Raw genomic sequence first — 15160 nt, 5'->3', positions numbered from 1 at the left:
AAGTAGCAATTATGTAAATGAAAAAACATGTTTCAATTAAAATCTATATTCACATTAACAAACTAGCACTTATATCTTTTAAGTGTCCATCAGAAATCACAAAAACAAGTTATTAATACTAATTCTTCTTAGGTGGAAATGCTTTCAGCAACTGGTTCATTTGTCTATGCGTCAGTTTTGTCTCTCCTGGTACCAAAATACCTTTCTTGCCGTGTTCTCTCTGGCTGGACATTCTCTGATTATAATCTTTGTAACAGCCCTGGAACTCAGTGATTTCTTTCAAGCACTGTTGCTGGTCGAACTCGTTTTTCTTAAAGCACGCGAACATAACAGCCAGCTCTTGCATACAAGCAGCTTCTTTTAACTTATCGCTTTTCCCTGAAACTGTTTTCTTTAGTTCCAATGGCAGGAGCATTTGAAATGGGACTGGTTCTCTTTGATACCTCCTAGCGCTTTTGCCAGTCGGCGCAGTAAAAAGCACAGGACTTAGCCGCATTTTGAGGCAATTTTATTTAATGAGAAGTTTAAAAACGAATATAAATTACAGCGAAAGAGAAAATTAGAATTATTAGAAACGGCAATTGAGGTTATGTCACAAAATATGACATTGACGCAGTGTTGCCAGGGCTCTGGAGTCCTAAGTTACGTTTCGTTTCCCTAAAAGTCACGTTTTTGCTGCTTAAGTCACATTTTTATATTATTGTATTGCATGGGTAGGTATAGCTGGTCAAGCAAATCTTGTCAGTACAAAAAGCCGCGAAATTGAAATTTTCTATGAGACGATATCCCTTTGCGCCTACATTTTTCAAATTTGACGCCTTTCTCTACTGACAAGATCTGCTTGACCAACTTTAAATCGATTTTCAGATTCAGAAAATAATATGTTTCACAAAAAAATCTACTAACTTTATATGATTTTTCTTTTTGAAACACACATTTTCATACTTAATGCTATTTGTGATCGATTTCATAAATTTTAAGGCGTATCCAGACTAGTAAATTTTTCGCCAATCTGATTAAATTGCCCGATCGAATCAGGACGTGCGGACGCAAACGCCAATTTGGCTCGCCGAATTAAATCGCCGATTATGACCGATATTACCGATAAAACAGAGTACGGGCGCAAGAATACCAATTTGTGACGCCAGTATTTTCTTTTTGGGGCATTTTTTCTATTTAGGTGTACTAATATAATATCACCATAAATCTATTGATATTTTTGTTCCTGAAAATAATCAATTCTACCAGCAAAATTTGCACTTGATTACTCTCACATGTGGATAAAATGCAACTTTCTTATCAGTTTTTGAACAATCACGAGAGCCTTTAAGCGATATCCAGACGGGATGAACAAATCAACTGATTTGATCAGAAATAAAATTGGCGTCAATCTCCGATTTAAGGCGTATTCAGATTAGTCAAATTTTCGCCAATCTGATTAAACTGCCCGATCGAATCAGAGGCCGCCAGAGGCGGATAGATAACTACTAGGTATACTATCAAACTAAATAACACCGTCATGTCAAGGTAACAAGTCTCATTTTGCCACGACTATTATAATAAACGTGATGGTGGATGTAACGTCAAAGTGCCAGTGTAAGTGTCAACTTGGGTGCGTTCACTGCGTTCCTAAATAATACGAATTGCAGAATTAAACTTGTCCAAAATTCGACTAGCTTAAAAAGTCACAAAAATTGCCTCATGATCGAAAGTCACGCACATGTCACACGAGAAGGCTAAAATTCACGAAAAATGTGACTTTTGTGACCATCTGGCAACACTGCATTGACGTTTATGTTGCGATTATTCCGTTCAGAAGTACTGAAACGATTATTTTATTTCAATCGATTATTTGACCCAAATGGGTAGATATTAGCAAATAAGGTTGTTAGAAAGAGACGAAAACAGCATTATTTTTTTCATTACTTTCAGCCTAACATGAAACACTACCCTAGATCTATATTTGGTCAAGCAGATCTTGTCAGTAGAAAAAGGCGGCAAATTTGAAAAATGTAGGCGCGAAGGGATATCGTCTCATAGAAAATTTGAAATTCGCGCCTTTTTTTACTGACAAGTTTTGCTTGACCATCTATACCATACTTGTTAGAAATAATGGTTGCTGATGTTAGAAATATGGCCTAACACAGTAGGTAACTATTTATTAATCTGTGCTAACACTAACAACCATATTTTTTAAAAGGCTAACATCAATTACAGAGCCTATCGCGAAAAACAAAAACGCTAATTTTGTTATCTACCTCTCTATCGCTCTTGCTTAGTAGAGTGTTAGAGAGGCAGATAAAGACATTTCGATTATCGTTTTCCGTGGTAGGGCCTCTGAATTTATACCGCGACCAAAAAGTTCATTTACAGTACACATCGTCCTATTTTCCCGCACCAGTGCGTAAAATAGCACTTTTCGTGCATAAATATGTCAAAAGTTTAAAAGGGCCATATGTAAAGCCCCCTCCAGACTATGCGCGTGAATCGCGGGCGAAGCCGCGAACGCGAGTGTGGAGTCGATTTTCGCAGACAGCGAAATCGACTCCACACTTCGCGTTCGCGGCTTCGCCCGCGATTCACGCGCATAGTCTGGAGGGGGCTTAAAACGTTGTCCGATACACGTGCGAATAGGTAATTCGCAACTCGTGTCGATTTAAAACTCCCTTCGGTCGTGTTTCCTCTTTTCCGCACTTGTATCGTAAATAACTATTTCAGAATTTCATGTTGAAAAGAATAATTAAGTACTACAAAGTCTAGTTTTTTTTTCGGACTTTTCGGTGGCAGGCGAACAAGCAGACGTAGCTATAGTCATATGGTTTTAAAATAGCGGTTTGGTTTAACCAAAGATAACAATGCCATTAATCGTCAGGTATATAATCTCTCCAGTGGATCCCGAAATTTTATAACCATATATATATATCCTGCCTAATATTTGCTATGGATGCTTGCAAACATTATTTGCTATCGCAAAATGTCTTCCCTTCTTTATATAAAGACGTACAAAGCGTTGAGAAGGTTCCTTCTTTCTCTTCCTCTTCAATCTTTTGCTTGTTTAGTATGTACCTACAGTGAGCTGCGACATTGCATGGAGAAATTATGAATGAATTAATTGATAAAGTCGCCATACACTTTTGCAGCTGATGGTACATGAAATTTCATCATCATTGGCCTTTACGTCTATTGCAGACGATTTATGGTGTAACATACATTACACCGCCAAGGAAACGCAGGGATGCCCAGCACCTGCATTACCCTCTCGGCTTCACTGTCTTATGCCACAGGAAAGGCGAGCCAATACGTGTGGAGACAGGTCAGCTGCAGGAATCTGCCGCATATTTCAGGTTGGACCCTACTCGCGCCTTACGGAAACTCCATTCCGGGTTTTATTTTGGAATACATGAAATTTACTAAGCGCCTTTCTACATATTGTGATTAAGTAACTACGGAACCCTACACTGAGCATGGCCCGGCATGCTATTAGCCGGTTCAGGTTTTAACATATGTAGTAAGTTTATTTTATTTATTTTATGAATGTATGGAATATGGAATTCTACCAACTGCAAACATTGTTGACTACCTACCTAAACAGTACATTAGGTATTTACGTAGGTAAAGAGCAACGTAATCGTAATCTATGAATATAAATATTTAATTATCGAACTTTATTGCTGAAGGTAGTAAATTTTGATAAAATACCTTTATTAAATTTATGATGTCCTATAAAAGAATAATTAAATCGAAGACAACGCTTCGTAATTTGACCTGATATCTGAAGAAATATTATCTACGTCACGTGTCTCGCATATTCATAACATTCTATACGTTCTTCCTCATTGTTTAATAAATATTGAATTTTCAATTAATTATTAATGGTAAATAATATAACCGACGATCACTATATGATAAGTAACGCGTTATTTATGTGTTCTTTTGCATTATGTATGAAAATTATACTGCGGCGATAAATAAACTAAAGTTTTTTCTAAGTTTTGTATTTGTGACGTCCCACGGGTAAAGGTACCTTATGGCCGTTGGCGCTTACGTTATTAATAACGCCACTTCAATATTATTGCGGCGCTATATAACGTAAGCGCCAGCCGCTATAAGGTACCTTTTGCCGTGGAACGTCACATTTTATTTTATAGCGAGTTTCTGGTTTAATCCCAGCAGGGGTTTTAAAACTAGCGAACCCCTGAGATTGTCATAATGTGACCTCCTAACCCCAACAAATACACCATACACAAATATACCGGGACTCTACCTATTTCATTAATTAAACGTACCACAATCTTTACCCAAAGTACAACAAATACCGGGTGTGGCCTGTAACACGAGCAAATAATTAAAACATAGATTGTACTCCTCAAACGGTGACACTTTTGTTCAACAACTTTTAAAAATTATGAAGTATTTAGAGTCCCTATTTTTCATACAAAATAAATATTACCATCAATAGATGCCATCGCCACGCCATATCATTGTCAAAGTCAAAGTCAAAAATACTTTATTCATGTAGGCCTAGTAACAAGCACTTATGAACGTTTTACATAATAATATATTATCTTAAGCTAATTATCAGAGCAATTTATTGAAGTTAATATTATTCCATAGTAATATTGGATTATTATACAGATCAAATTTAATACTAAGAATTTCACAAAAAGATCGTCAAACATAAAAAAAAAATTGTATAAAAAATACTAGTCTAGAATGTTTCTAGAATAAAATCTAAATGTCAATAACAAATGTCAATAAAACTTAACAAAGAAGTACATACATTGAATTATCTATTTCGAGTCACAATTAATCCCACGTTGTTTTATCACTCATGTAGTCTTGTGTGGTATAATAAGCTTCAGAAATAAGTTTACGCTTTACATAATTTTTAAATTTATTAATTGATAATTCAGTAATATGGTTTGGAAGTTTATTATAAAATCTTACACAATTACCCATGAATGATTTTTTAATTTTATGGAGCCGTGTGAAGGGCACTGCGAGCTTATGTTTATTTCTAGTATTAATATTATGAATGTCACAATTTTTCCTAAAATTAACAATATTTTTATGTACATACAGAATATTCTCATAAATATATTGACAGTGCACTGTCATTATGTCAATTTCCTTGAATTTATCTCTAAGTGAGTCTCTATGGTTCAATTTATATATTGCTCGAATAGCCCGCTTCTGCAGAACAAAAATGGTATTTATCTCTGAAGCACCGCCCCACAGTAAAATACCATATGCCATAATGCTATGGAAGTAACTACTTGTGATTGACGTTTCTTGTCACGCCTTAAACATAGCAAAATTCGCAATACATTGAGTCTTAGAATAAACATTAAAGTGTATTAAAAATTAAACCAGAATTTATTTTTAAAAGTTGCTGAACTAATGTTGGTCAGTGTGAGGAGTACAGCTTACAGTTAAATTTTTTGCTCATATTACAGGCCACACCCGGTATATCATACCCAAATATACCGGGACTTTACCTATTTAACTAATTAAACGTACCACAATCATAATATTTTATCAGCAGAGATGACTATTTGGGCATGGGCATAACACGTGAAAGACATCCGCGTCGAATTTCATCTGCATTGATTTAGCGGAGAGGTCAGATCTATACCTACACGAGTTAGGGCCAGCATTAGGGCTTAAGACGAAAGGGGACTACCGCTTCGAAACCGTATTTCCATGCAAACGTAATCCCCATTTTCCTCTCTGGATATTAACATTATTGAAAATATTTTTACACAATTTGATGTATTTTAATCATAGCAATCGAATCAAACGGTCGGGTTTGATTTTTATGGTTTTTTTAATTATTATAAGAGTAAGGACTGAAAGACAGGTTTCATGCAAATTTTTAAAAGCTACTAACTCTTATTATAAATTAATAAAGTAAAAATCGGAAAAAATCAAACGTTCGCGCACAGCTATGATTAAAATACATCAAATTGTGTCCCCAACCAGGGTTGCCCTTCCCCAGCTGCAGCCTGCTTTTCCAGCAGGGCTGGACCAGGGTCCAGGAGAGAAAAATGAGTACCTACTATGTTTGTATGAAGAATCGAAAGTCCCCTATCCTCTTAAGAACGAAAGCTGATGAGCGAATATTCACACTTACGAGATGAAGAATTGAAGATTCTTCGCTGTGCAAGCGGTGTCAAACGGCCCTACAGAATACGAATAATTAAACTATATCCGGGGAACTTATTTAAGGTCACGAACACGGTCAAAAAAAAATTCGAAAGGCCATGTACATTGGTATGGGCACGTCTTGCGAAGGGATGAGAACCATAATTATGACAACAGTGTACTGAATATACAGGAGAGTGGCCGAGGTCACAGAATAAGTAATAGCATTATCATACCGAGGTCGCGGATGACCTCTAACAACTTGGACCAGCTCCGTGACAAAAGATTTTGAAATAGCAGGAATAAAGATGGGATTGGAATACAATGGCCAGAAAAAAAAAGTACCTAGATTTAGAAGATAATTTCGCTCGGGCGAAATCTCTGAGTCTATTACTTCTGCATTCCTAATAACTCAAATATGTAACTACCGCGTTTCATCCTAAATGAGGCCGAAATGAGGTGGTATACTGGTTATTGAAGTTAAGGCATGAACACCAGTTGAAGAAGATGCATGTGAACCAGTTGTGTAGATTTGTCATAATTACATACATATACAAACTGTTACGACGAGAGGTATAACTTGGCATACCTATCACCTCGTCGTAAATTTAAGACTTAATTTTAACTTGACTTGTCGGTGTAGCTCTCTCCATTTGACTCTACCCAGGGCCGTCTCCTTGATTTCCTTATACTTACGACATTACAGCTCCCGTTTCTTTTGTTTAAATTTGCTACATAACACAAATAAAAGAAAACCTATCACCTAATCGCTTAATATTTTAATCCTCTCCTATTCTAGTTTTAAGTCTTTAATGTAAGTATATTACTTTATGACGGATTGTGACTAGCAATTAGGAAACTCGCCACCTATCGGTTACCTAGTTTGACGTTGTGGGTAATACCTATAGCTACCTAATATTACGAGTAATTAAATTTTTTATCAAAGCTTTAGTCGTATCAGTTTAATACAAATCTATGATAAATAAACATATAAAAGCCTTTCAAAATTTGACATAAACATAGTCAGTTTGCTGATACCGGCCTTAACGTAAGTATTCATTGTATTAAATTAAAAGAATATTGTACTATTTAATTTTCATGTGTTTACTTATCTAACTCATCCTTGTGTATTTAGAGCATTATTTACAAATGTTAGAATTGGAATTATGACATCGTACCTCCAAAGGACCTCAGTGGTCACTGTCAATCATTCAATCATTTATAAACTGAAAAATTATAATTATAGGTATAGTATTAATGTATAATTTATATAGTAGTGTTTCTTACTTGATAAAAATACAAATTAAAATATTTTCTGAAAATAATTCAATTTGTTCTAATATGTACTTCTAATAGTATAATTTATTCGTGATTCCAGCTCCACCATGAAATACCTGATCGTACTCTCCCTCGCCCTCGTCGCCGTGGCGTCGGCCGACTACCTGAAGCCCTCGGCCCTCCCCGTCCACGTGCAAGAGCTCGAGGAGGTGATCGCCGCCATCAACAGCCCCAGCACTGACCCCGCCACCGCCGCCGCCCTGGAACAGCTGCTCCTGCAGACCCTCGGCATCTCATCTCTCCCCGAGTCTCCCATCTCCGTCGGCCCCGCCATCGTCGAGGAGGCAGTGCTCCCCGAGTCTCCCATCTCCGTCGGCCCCGCTATCGTCGAGGAGGCCGTGCTCCCCGAGTCCCCCGCTGTCGTTGCCGACGTCACCCCCGCCGACGTTGCCGCGGCCACCCCCCTGGTCCAGATCATCCTGAACATCGCCAACTAAGCTCAAACTACTTCAAGTCAAAAGTTGCGCTTATAAATTGTTCAAATAACATGAGGGGTAATTTTAAACCAAGATTAAGATTGAATGAAATTGTATTCTAGAAAATGTTTGAACATGAGGTACAATAAATTTATTTCTTAACTTAAATTAACTTTTATTTTGGTAATTCAAACAAACCAGTCAACATCAAGCGACTTCGAACATTTATGTCAGGATCCGTCTTAGTTTAGCCTGTAGCATATAAAGTGTCATTATATATATGGAACTTGCTAACTATGTAAACAAACCGCCATATTGAAATTGTCAAAGAATGATGAAATTCAGGTACTAATAGTGACTTGTTTACATAGTTAGCAAGTTCCATAGAATGACACTTTATATGTACCTATCTGTAGTTTCGGAGAAAAGGAATGGTAATTTTTTCAAGTTTCTCTAATAACTTTAAAACTATATCCTATAATACCTTATCTACCTAATAATTGAGAAAAATATTTAAGTTTCTCTTGAGCCCCTTCATGTAACGCATACCTAGTATATATACCTAGTTTGCAAAACTTGAAAAAAAAAATTTACTTCCGATGCATATTTCGCAATAGTATGGTGAAGTTACACCAAGATAAGTCTGCAACGATTTTTATAGCGATTTTAGTTGTGCACCTCTGAATTAAAAGTCGCAAGCTCTTACCGCTAGGCCACCTTAGTGTATTTTTTCATTACAAAAAACTGAAAAAAAGTTATTTATAATTTATTGCCTATAGTAGTGTACCCTATGATGGGCGTGGAACCAGTAATGGGACAAAAAACCACAAATCCTGTAAAATAAGTGTCTAAAAGTAGTTTATAAACACTGCCTGTATATTATCATAAATAAGAGTCCTAGAGCTGTTTCAGTTTGAATTTTTATTAAATTTGGTTGTTTTTTAAGAAATTGGCGTCAACCCAAAAGTTGTCGTGTCACTGAAAAAAAAATACCACTACGAATTCTTAACAACTTCGCTAAGAGAGGTGAGTTAATTTATTAAATTTTAATTAATTAATACTTGATGAAAACTAAAATGTGTTTTGTTAATTGCATTTACCATGAGATAAGGTATACAACATACTATGTTGTGAGTCCACAGATGTAAAAAAATAGTGGTATTTGGCCCAATCCCATTATAGGAGCTGTAAAACTGCATACCTCCTATAATGGGAAATTTACATAATGATGCTTGCCATGCCATCATTTCATGTTTAAACAATACAGAAGTAAAATGTAGTTACGAAATATGTCAACCAGGAGGTATGCTCGGACTTCGGATAAATTAATATCGTTTTTTAGTGTGGGTCAAATCTTGGTAGCCGAGTTTGAGCCACTTTCCCGTTTTCCGATTGAGTTGAAATTTTGTATTCGTAATTAAATATGCAAATCGGATGATAATGCAATATTATGATAACATGGACCAGATCTGATGACCTATTTCAATATTTTATACTGATAGAGTAGTGTCCATTACTGGGGGGCCCATTACTGGAGCTTTGGTGTCCATGACTGGAGAAAAATAGCATAGTTTTAATTTGTTAAGTATGTGGAAACTCATTGCAGTATCTTTGATACATCACGCCTGAAACATGAAAGACGGGTAGGACTTTCATCTTTCAATACGCTAAGCGGTAGACCATTCACATGTATTAGGGAAATATCACAAATACTCCAAATTCCCTCTTAAATGTCCCATGACTGGTGCTGTTACTATAATAGTTATGTCTTAGAGTCTGTGTGGAAAGTAGAGTCGTACAATGTATTGGACCCCATACATTTCACGACTCTTCTCTTTCCGCACAGACTCTACGAATGTCGCACGACTGCATGGTTATAACACTTTCTTGATGGCTGTTGGATTCGGGCCTCGTGTATTTTCACAGAAACTCTTTCTTAGTCATAAACTTATGCATGACTCGGCATTTTCCTTTTCTACCCTCGTATTCAGAATTAGAAATAAACGAATAGAAAGAATATATAGAATTAGAAAGAAACAAGCGTAAACTGACATTTGCGGGCGTGCATTTTTGTAGAATTTTGTTTAATCTTACCTTTTCTTGGTTTATTTTATTTTACTTAGAGTACCCCCATTTCATATAGGTACCCTGGCCCAATTCCACTTGAGACAGTCATTAGGCGTAACGTAAACAATATGAGCAGTGACAACAAAAGATCGTCGTGTAATATGTAATTTTCCAGTATTGATCCTTTCGTGTTATTATTTGACTGTCATGTCCGTCTGATAATAGTTATTTACGATACAAGTGCGGAAAAGAGGAAATTCGAAACGAGCGGCGATAAATTAAAACACGACCGAAGGGGGTGTTTTAAATCGACACGAGTTTCGAATTAAATACCTATTCGCACGTGTATCGTACAACGTTTTACAGTGCATATCGTCGCTGTGCCTACAAAAGTCGCTATGTGACTTTTGACGATTTTTAGGTTTTAATGCCATTTTGAACCTTATTTCCATACGCATATGCTCCAAAAACAGCGTTGAGCTTATTTCAATATTTAGGGATTTAACAAATGTAGGTATGTGACGCCCATACAATGAATGCTCTTCCTATAATCGCTAACTGGAATAAATCACATAACTACATTAGCTTAGTTGAACAGCAATTACAGACGTGCGCTCGCTATGTCATTCTTGACACATAGCGATATTTTCTACAAGTTTACTGAAAAATGATTAGATGCGCTTGCGCCCGATATGTAGTTTCTCACACATAGCGATAATTTTTGTACTAGTTGGAGTCGATGTTGTTTTTCCAGACCGTGCGTTTTACGACACATGGCGGAATTTTCTGATAGCAATCCAGTATCCAGTCTACCGTATGTTGTTACGAGTGAGTACAAATAATTGAGTTTTGTGAGTTTTCGTTACAAGTTAATGGCAGTTTTAAAGGTAACAAGTGAATGAAAAATTACATAAAAAATAGAAATATGTGTTGCCTATTGTATATTTAATTATTTAAGTACTGCGGAAAGGAGTATCGAAACAAACCATTCTGGTTTACCGATGCTTTTGGATCAAAATATTATGTACTTCATCATCATCATCCCAGCCATAACACGTCCACTGCTGAACAGAGGCCTCCCCCTTGGATCACAATTAAGTACATACGTGCCGGTATGTACTTAATTGTGATTTATCTCTGATAAATTTTTTTTATAAAGTTAGCGCAATGTACTTTAAAACATGAACATGTAGTGCATTTATGCATTACTTAAAGGTTTTTTTTTACATATTATATTATAGGACATTCTTACACAGACTGACTAAGTCCAACAGCAAGCTCAAGAAGGCTTGTGTTGTAAGTACTCACACAACGATATATAGGTATAATATATAAATACTTAAATACATACAAAACAACCATGACCAAGCCATGACTCAGAAACAAATATCTTTGTCATGACACAAATACTTAAATGGCCTTACTGGGATTCGAACCCAGGACCATCGCCTTCACAGGCAGGGTCAATATCTTAAGTCAATATAAAGACAATTGTTTATTTTCAACTCAGCTAGGCAATATCGTGTCGTGTTTAATATTGTAACATAAACATAGATGATAAATGAAAAGAAAAGTAGTAAACATCAGACAAATACATTATTATATTATTCATGTCTTTTCAAAGGAAAATAATAAGTACCAGAATATAATTATGTAGAAGAGTCGTTTGAATTCTTTATTTCGTATGCTGTTGGGAGTAAGAAGTTTAAAGAATTATTAGAAGACCACAAAATTTCAATTTGCAAGCCACGTAAATACCGCAGTCAAGTGACCGTTGTGTTGCCTACAAGCAAGGAAATATTAATATGTAGTGATATCTAGTTATAATAAAAAAATACGTAGACTATTCAATCATAAATTTCCATTATATCGACTTAATAGTTTTTTTTCTGTTTTATTGAACACCCCCATCATTTTATTAAATAGCCATGTGACGATAAAGCACACAAATTGTATAAGGTTTTTAATAATTAAATCTAGCCATGTACAGGTTAAGACACTTAGCGGTTTTTACGACTCTAACAAAAATCGCTATGTAACATATTTATAAAAAAATATTTTTTTCACACCATTGAAACTAAAATATCATTTCAGGTAATTCCGTAATATATGTTAAAGTGCAAATACTTTTATCATAAAAAATATGATTTGTATATGTTCAATAGTTATCGAAATAAACAGTTTTTTGTGTCTCCTGTAAAGTAGGTTAAAAACACATGGCGACTTTTGCACGCACAGCGACGATATGGCCCATTAAACTTTTGACATACGCATGAACAGTGCTATATTTTACGCACTGGTGCAGGAAAATAGGACCATATGTACTGTAAACAATATTTTAAAACTAATTAACTTATTGTAAGCGTTTGTCAGCTTATTTGCGAATAAATTGATTAATAAAACGTAAAAAATAAATAGCTAACCTACATTGTAATTGTTTAAACTGTCTATACGAAGTAGCCTTTTCACATAAATATTTATATACCCAAAGCAGTATCAAGTATCAATTATCGCTTAACCCGACTTCCCTGTAGGTAATTATGATGTACCACCACATGCTGACTTTGAAGTTTGAAGGGCAGAGCTCGTATTCTCTCTGTGCAGTTTCAAGTGGAATCGGGCCATGGTATATCCGGATACTTTTTTTTTATATTTAATCGAAACATATTTTGAAACTATTGTCAGTTTACTCTTCGTCACTCCGGATATCAGTACCTAACCCATATTCAACTTTGCATCCAAGGCATATTAAGCCAACTTGCGATAAAAAAATATAGCAGGCAATCTTGCGATAAAAAAATATCTGAGCTCAGAAATAGAGTTTATTTTTATTCATTAATTATTTTCATTCATAAATGCCATATAAAAACCTATTTCAGTACACTTTAGACACGGGGAGCGCCAACCACCTGGGGGATGATGTTAGCAGGCACCTCGACCGAGGACAGGGAGCCGCTTGCTCCGAAGATGAAGTTCAGCATCACGTTGATGATCTGGCTGCTGCCTTCAGCGGCCTCGGCTTCAGGGGCTGGGACCTCGGCGATCTCAGCGACCTCGGCGGGCGTAGGTGCGACTTCCACGGGGGTAGGCTCAGGCACTACCACAACGGGGGTAGGCTCAGGCACAACTACCTCTGCGGGGGCAGGCTCAGGGAGTACGACAGGCTCAGGCGCTACCTCGGCGGGGGTGGGCTCAGGGAGTACGACAGGCTCAGGCACAACTACCTCAGGCACTACCTCTGCGGGGGCGGGTGCAGGAAGCACAACAGGCTCAGGCATGGGGTTGACAGCGATAACGTCAACGGGGTTAACCTCTGGCTGGTCTACCACGACGGGTGCTGGCGCGGGGTTGACAGCGACCACGTCAATTGGGTTAGCCTCTGGCTGGTCAACCACAACGGGTGCTGGCGCGGGGTTGACAGCGACGACATCAATGGGGTTGACCTCGGGCTGGTCTACGACGATCACAGGCGTGGGGAGCTGCGCGTCATCCACAACTATGACGGGCTCGGCTTCAATTACAGGCTCGTTGACAGTCCCAGGGGCTACAGCGGCTTCATTGCTGATCATGTTGACGATGATCTCGACGAGGGGGATGTTGAGGAGGCTGCCAGACACGCCGCTGGCGCCGATCTCCATGGTCTGGGTGGTGGGAGCCCCGTGGGCCACGGCCACGAGGGCCACAACAGTCAGAAGGAGTTTCATAGTTTCTGATTATATCTGAAATTTTAAAATGTGTTAAAGCACTACAAACAAAGTGTTTATTGGGAAAAAATGTAACGAGTGTTAAAAAGTGGAAGGAAATAAGACAACGAAACTATTTACTCGAATTGAAACGTTAGCTAGGTAAGACTAGATTACAGGCGGTTATTTTTAGTGTCCCGTACAAAACTTTGTTTACGGAACACTTATGGGATCACTTCGGTCTTGTTTTTAAAACCAAAATGGTGAGGAACTTGCATAAGGTGCTATAATACTGCCCGATAGGTTCACTTAAAATTAAATTTCAAAAGTATCTAATTACTTAAATTTGATTAGAATATCTCACCTGTCGCGTGCTCCAACAAAGAAGCATATGCCCACGTTGTCCACGAAATAGACTTATATATTAAGATTAATTACATCACATCCTGAAAATAAAATGTCACAAGTAACATTGGCGTCTGTAGGCACATATGACATTGTTCTCTGAAGTATTTATTATCTTGGATTTTCATGAATATACATAATCTCAGAGTTTAGTTCTGGATTAATTAATCAGCTTCTCAATAATCTTGTTTATTTGATATGTATTTCTATTGAAACTAATATCGCGTAGTAGATGTCTATATAAGTTTATGCGACAGTACTTTGCCTGCGGTTTTGCATGAGTCCCTAAAGAAAATTGTCCTACAAGCTTAAGAAACAGAAAACTGTTAAAGCTGCAATAAAATTAATCATTCTCAGTGAAATGTTTTTTTTGATGAAATAAAAGGGGCCCAATTCGAATCAAGAAAGTGACAGAAGATAATTTACCAATTTTATTTATTTCTTACGAATCGCCTCAGTTGAACGGTAGACCTAACCTTTTAAGCGCCAGCAATTTTTGATCGAGCGTGCTCGTGTCGCCACCGACAGTAATTGTACCACGCAGAGTAAGGTTGGCATAGTTACGGGAGTTATAAATGTGCCTTAAAAACCAAATCAGATCTTTGTCTTATTTATCAGACTGTGGCGAAATGAGCTGGATATGTAATGTCTTATATATAAGACTCTGGCGGTTAAAGGGTTAATAGTGGATGCCTAGTTGGGTAGGTTATAGAGTTGTGGTATCCCTACGCTACCTGTATGATTGATGACTATGGTGAAACCCTCCTAGTACCTCCCTTCACACTACACTTCACTGCACCTTCTAAAAATTGTGTACAAACAGTCAAATATACATTATTAATTAACACATTATTTTTATCACGTTACCATAAATTAAATATACCTAATATGAATTATCTTCAGCCATAAATATTTTTAAGTCGTGTAACTTATGTACATCATTTCCTATCATATTTGCTACATATTTCCTGTGCGGCGGTGAACATTCTAAGCGCGAGATGCTAATTAAGGCATAGATAACGTAAGCTTTTGTCAGACGTCCCTAGGCTAATAGCTGATAGAGTGATATGTGTCTGACAAGGAAGGGTACCCAACTGTCCGACTCCG

General features: G+C 37.1%; 4 protein-coding genes across 4 annotated transcripts; 1 reads left to right on the top strand and 3 right to left on the bottom strand.

The window, feature by feature from the left end:
• Window positions 1-30: 30 nt before the first annotated feature.
• LOC134672313 (small ribosomal subunit protein mS37) lies at window positions 31-609 on the bottom strand. Its single transcript, XM_063530209.1, has one exon. It carries the CDS (start codon window positions 494-496, stop codon window positions 119-121), a length of 378 nt encoding a protein of 125 aa, XP_063386279.1. The 5' UTR covers window positions 497-609; the 3' UTR covers window positions 31-118.
• Window positions 610-7507: 6898 nt separating this feature from the next.
• Window positions 7508-7919, top strand: LOC134672165 (uncharacterized). The gene has a single exon (XM_063530066.1). It carries the CDS (start codon window positions 7530-7532, stop codon window positions 7917-7919), a length of 390 nt encoding a protein of 129 aa, XP_063386136.1. The 5' UTR covers window positions 7508-7529.
• A 4872-nt stretch (window positions 7920-12791) lies between these two features.
• LOC134671824 (magnetosome-associated protein MamJ-like) lies at window positions 12792-13248 on the bottom strand. The gene has a single exon (XM_063529651.1). It carries the CDS (start codon window positions 13241-13243, stop codon window positions 12851-12853), a length of 393 nt encoding a protein of 130 aa, XP_063385721.1. The 5' UTR covers window positions 13244-13248; the 3' UTR covers window positions 12792-12850.
• On the bottom strand, window positions 13247-14068 carry LOC134672164 (magnetosome-associated protein MamJ-like; the record flags this gene model as incomplete). Its single annotated transcript, XM_063530065.1, has 2 exons — window positions 14013-14068; window positions 13247-13684 (listed from the first exon to the last, which is right to left on the bottom strand). A coding segment is annotated over exon 2 (423 nt), but the record flags the coding sequence as incomplete, so codon positions are not given.
• Between the last annotated feature and the right edge of the window lie 1092 nt (window positions 14069-15160).

Source organism: Cydia fagiglandana, chromosome 16 (genome assembly GCF_963556715.1).
Source record: "Cydia fagiglandana chromosome 16, ilCydFagi1.1, whole genome shotgun sequence".
Classification (NCBI taxonomy): domain Eukaryota; kingdom Metazoa; phylum Arthropoda; class Insecta; order Lepidoptera; family Tortricidae; genus Cydia; species Cydia fagiglandana.
This window is presented reverse-complemented; position numbering and strand designations above follow the sequence as displayed.

Coding starts and splice junctions, on each gene's coding strand:
- LOC134672313 (XM_063530209.1), bottom strand. CDS start 496: ATGCGGCTAAGTCCTGTGCTTTTTACTGCGCCGACTGGCAAAAGCGCT.
- LOC134672165 (XM_063530066.1), top strand. CDS start 7,530: ATGAAATACCTGATCGTACTCTCCCTCGCCCTCGTCGCCGTGGCGTCG.
- LOC134671824 (XM_063529651.1), bottom strand. CDS start 13,243: ATGCCTGAGCCTGTTGTGCTTCCTGCACCCGCCCCCGCAGAGGTAGTG.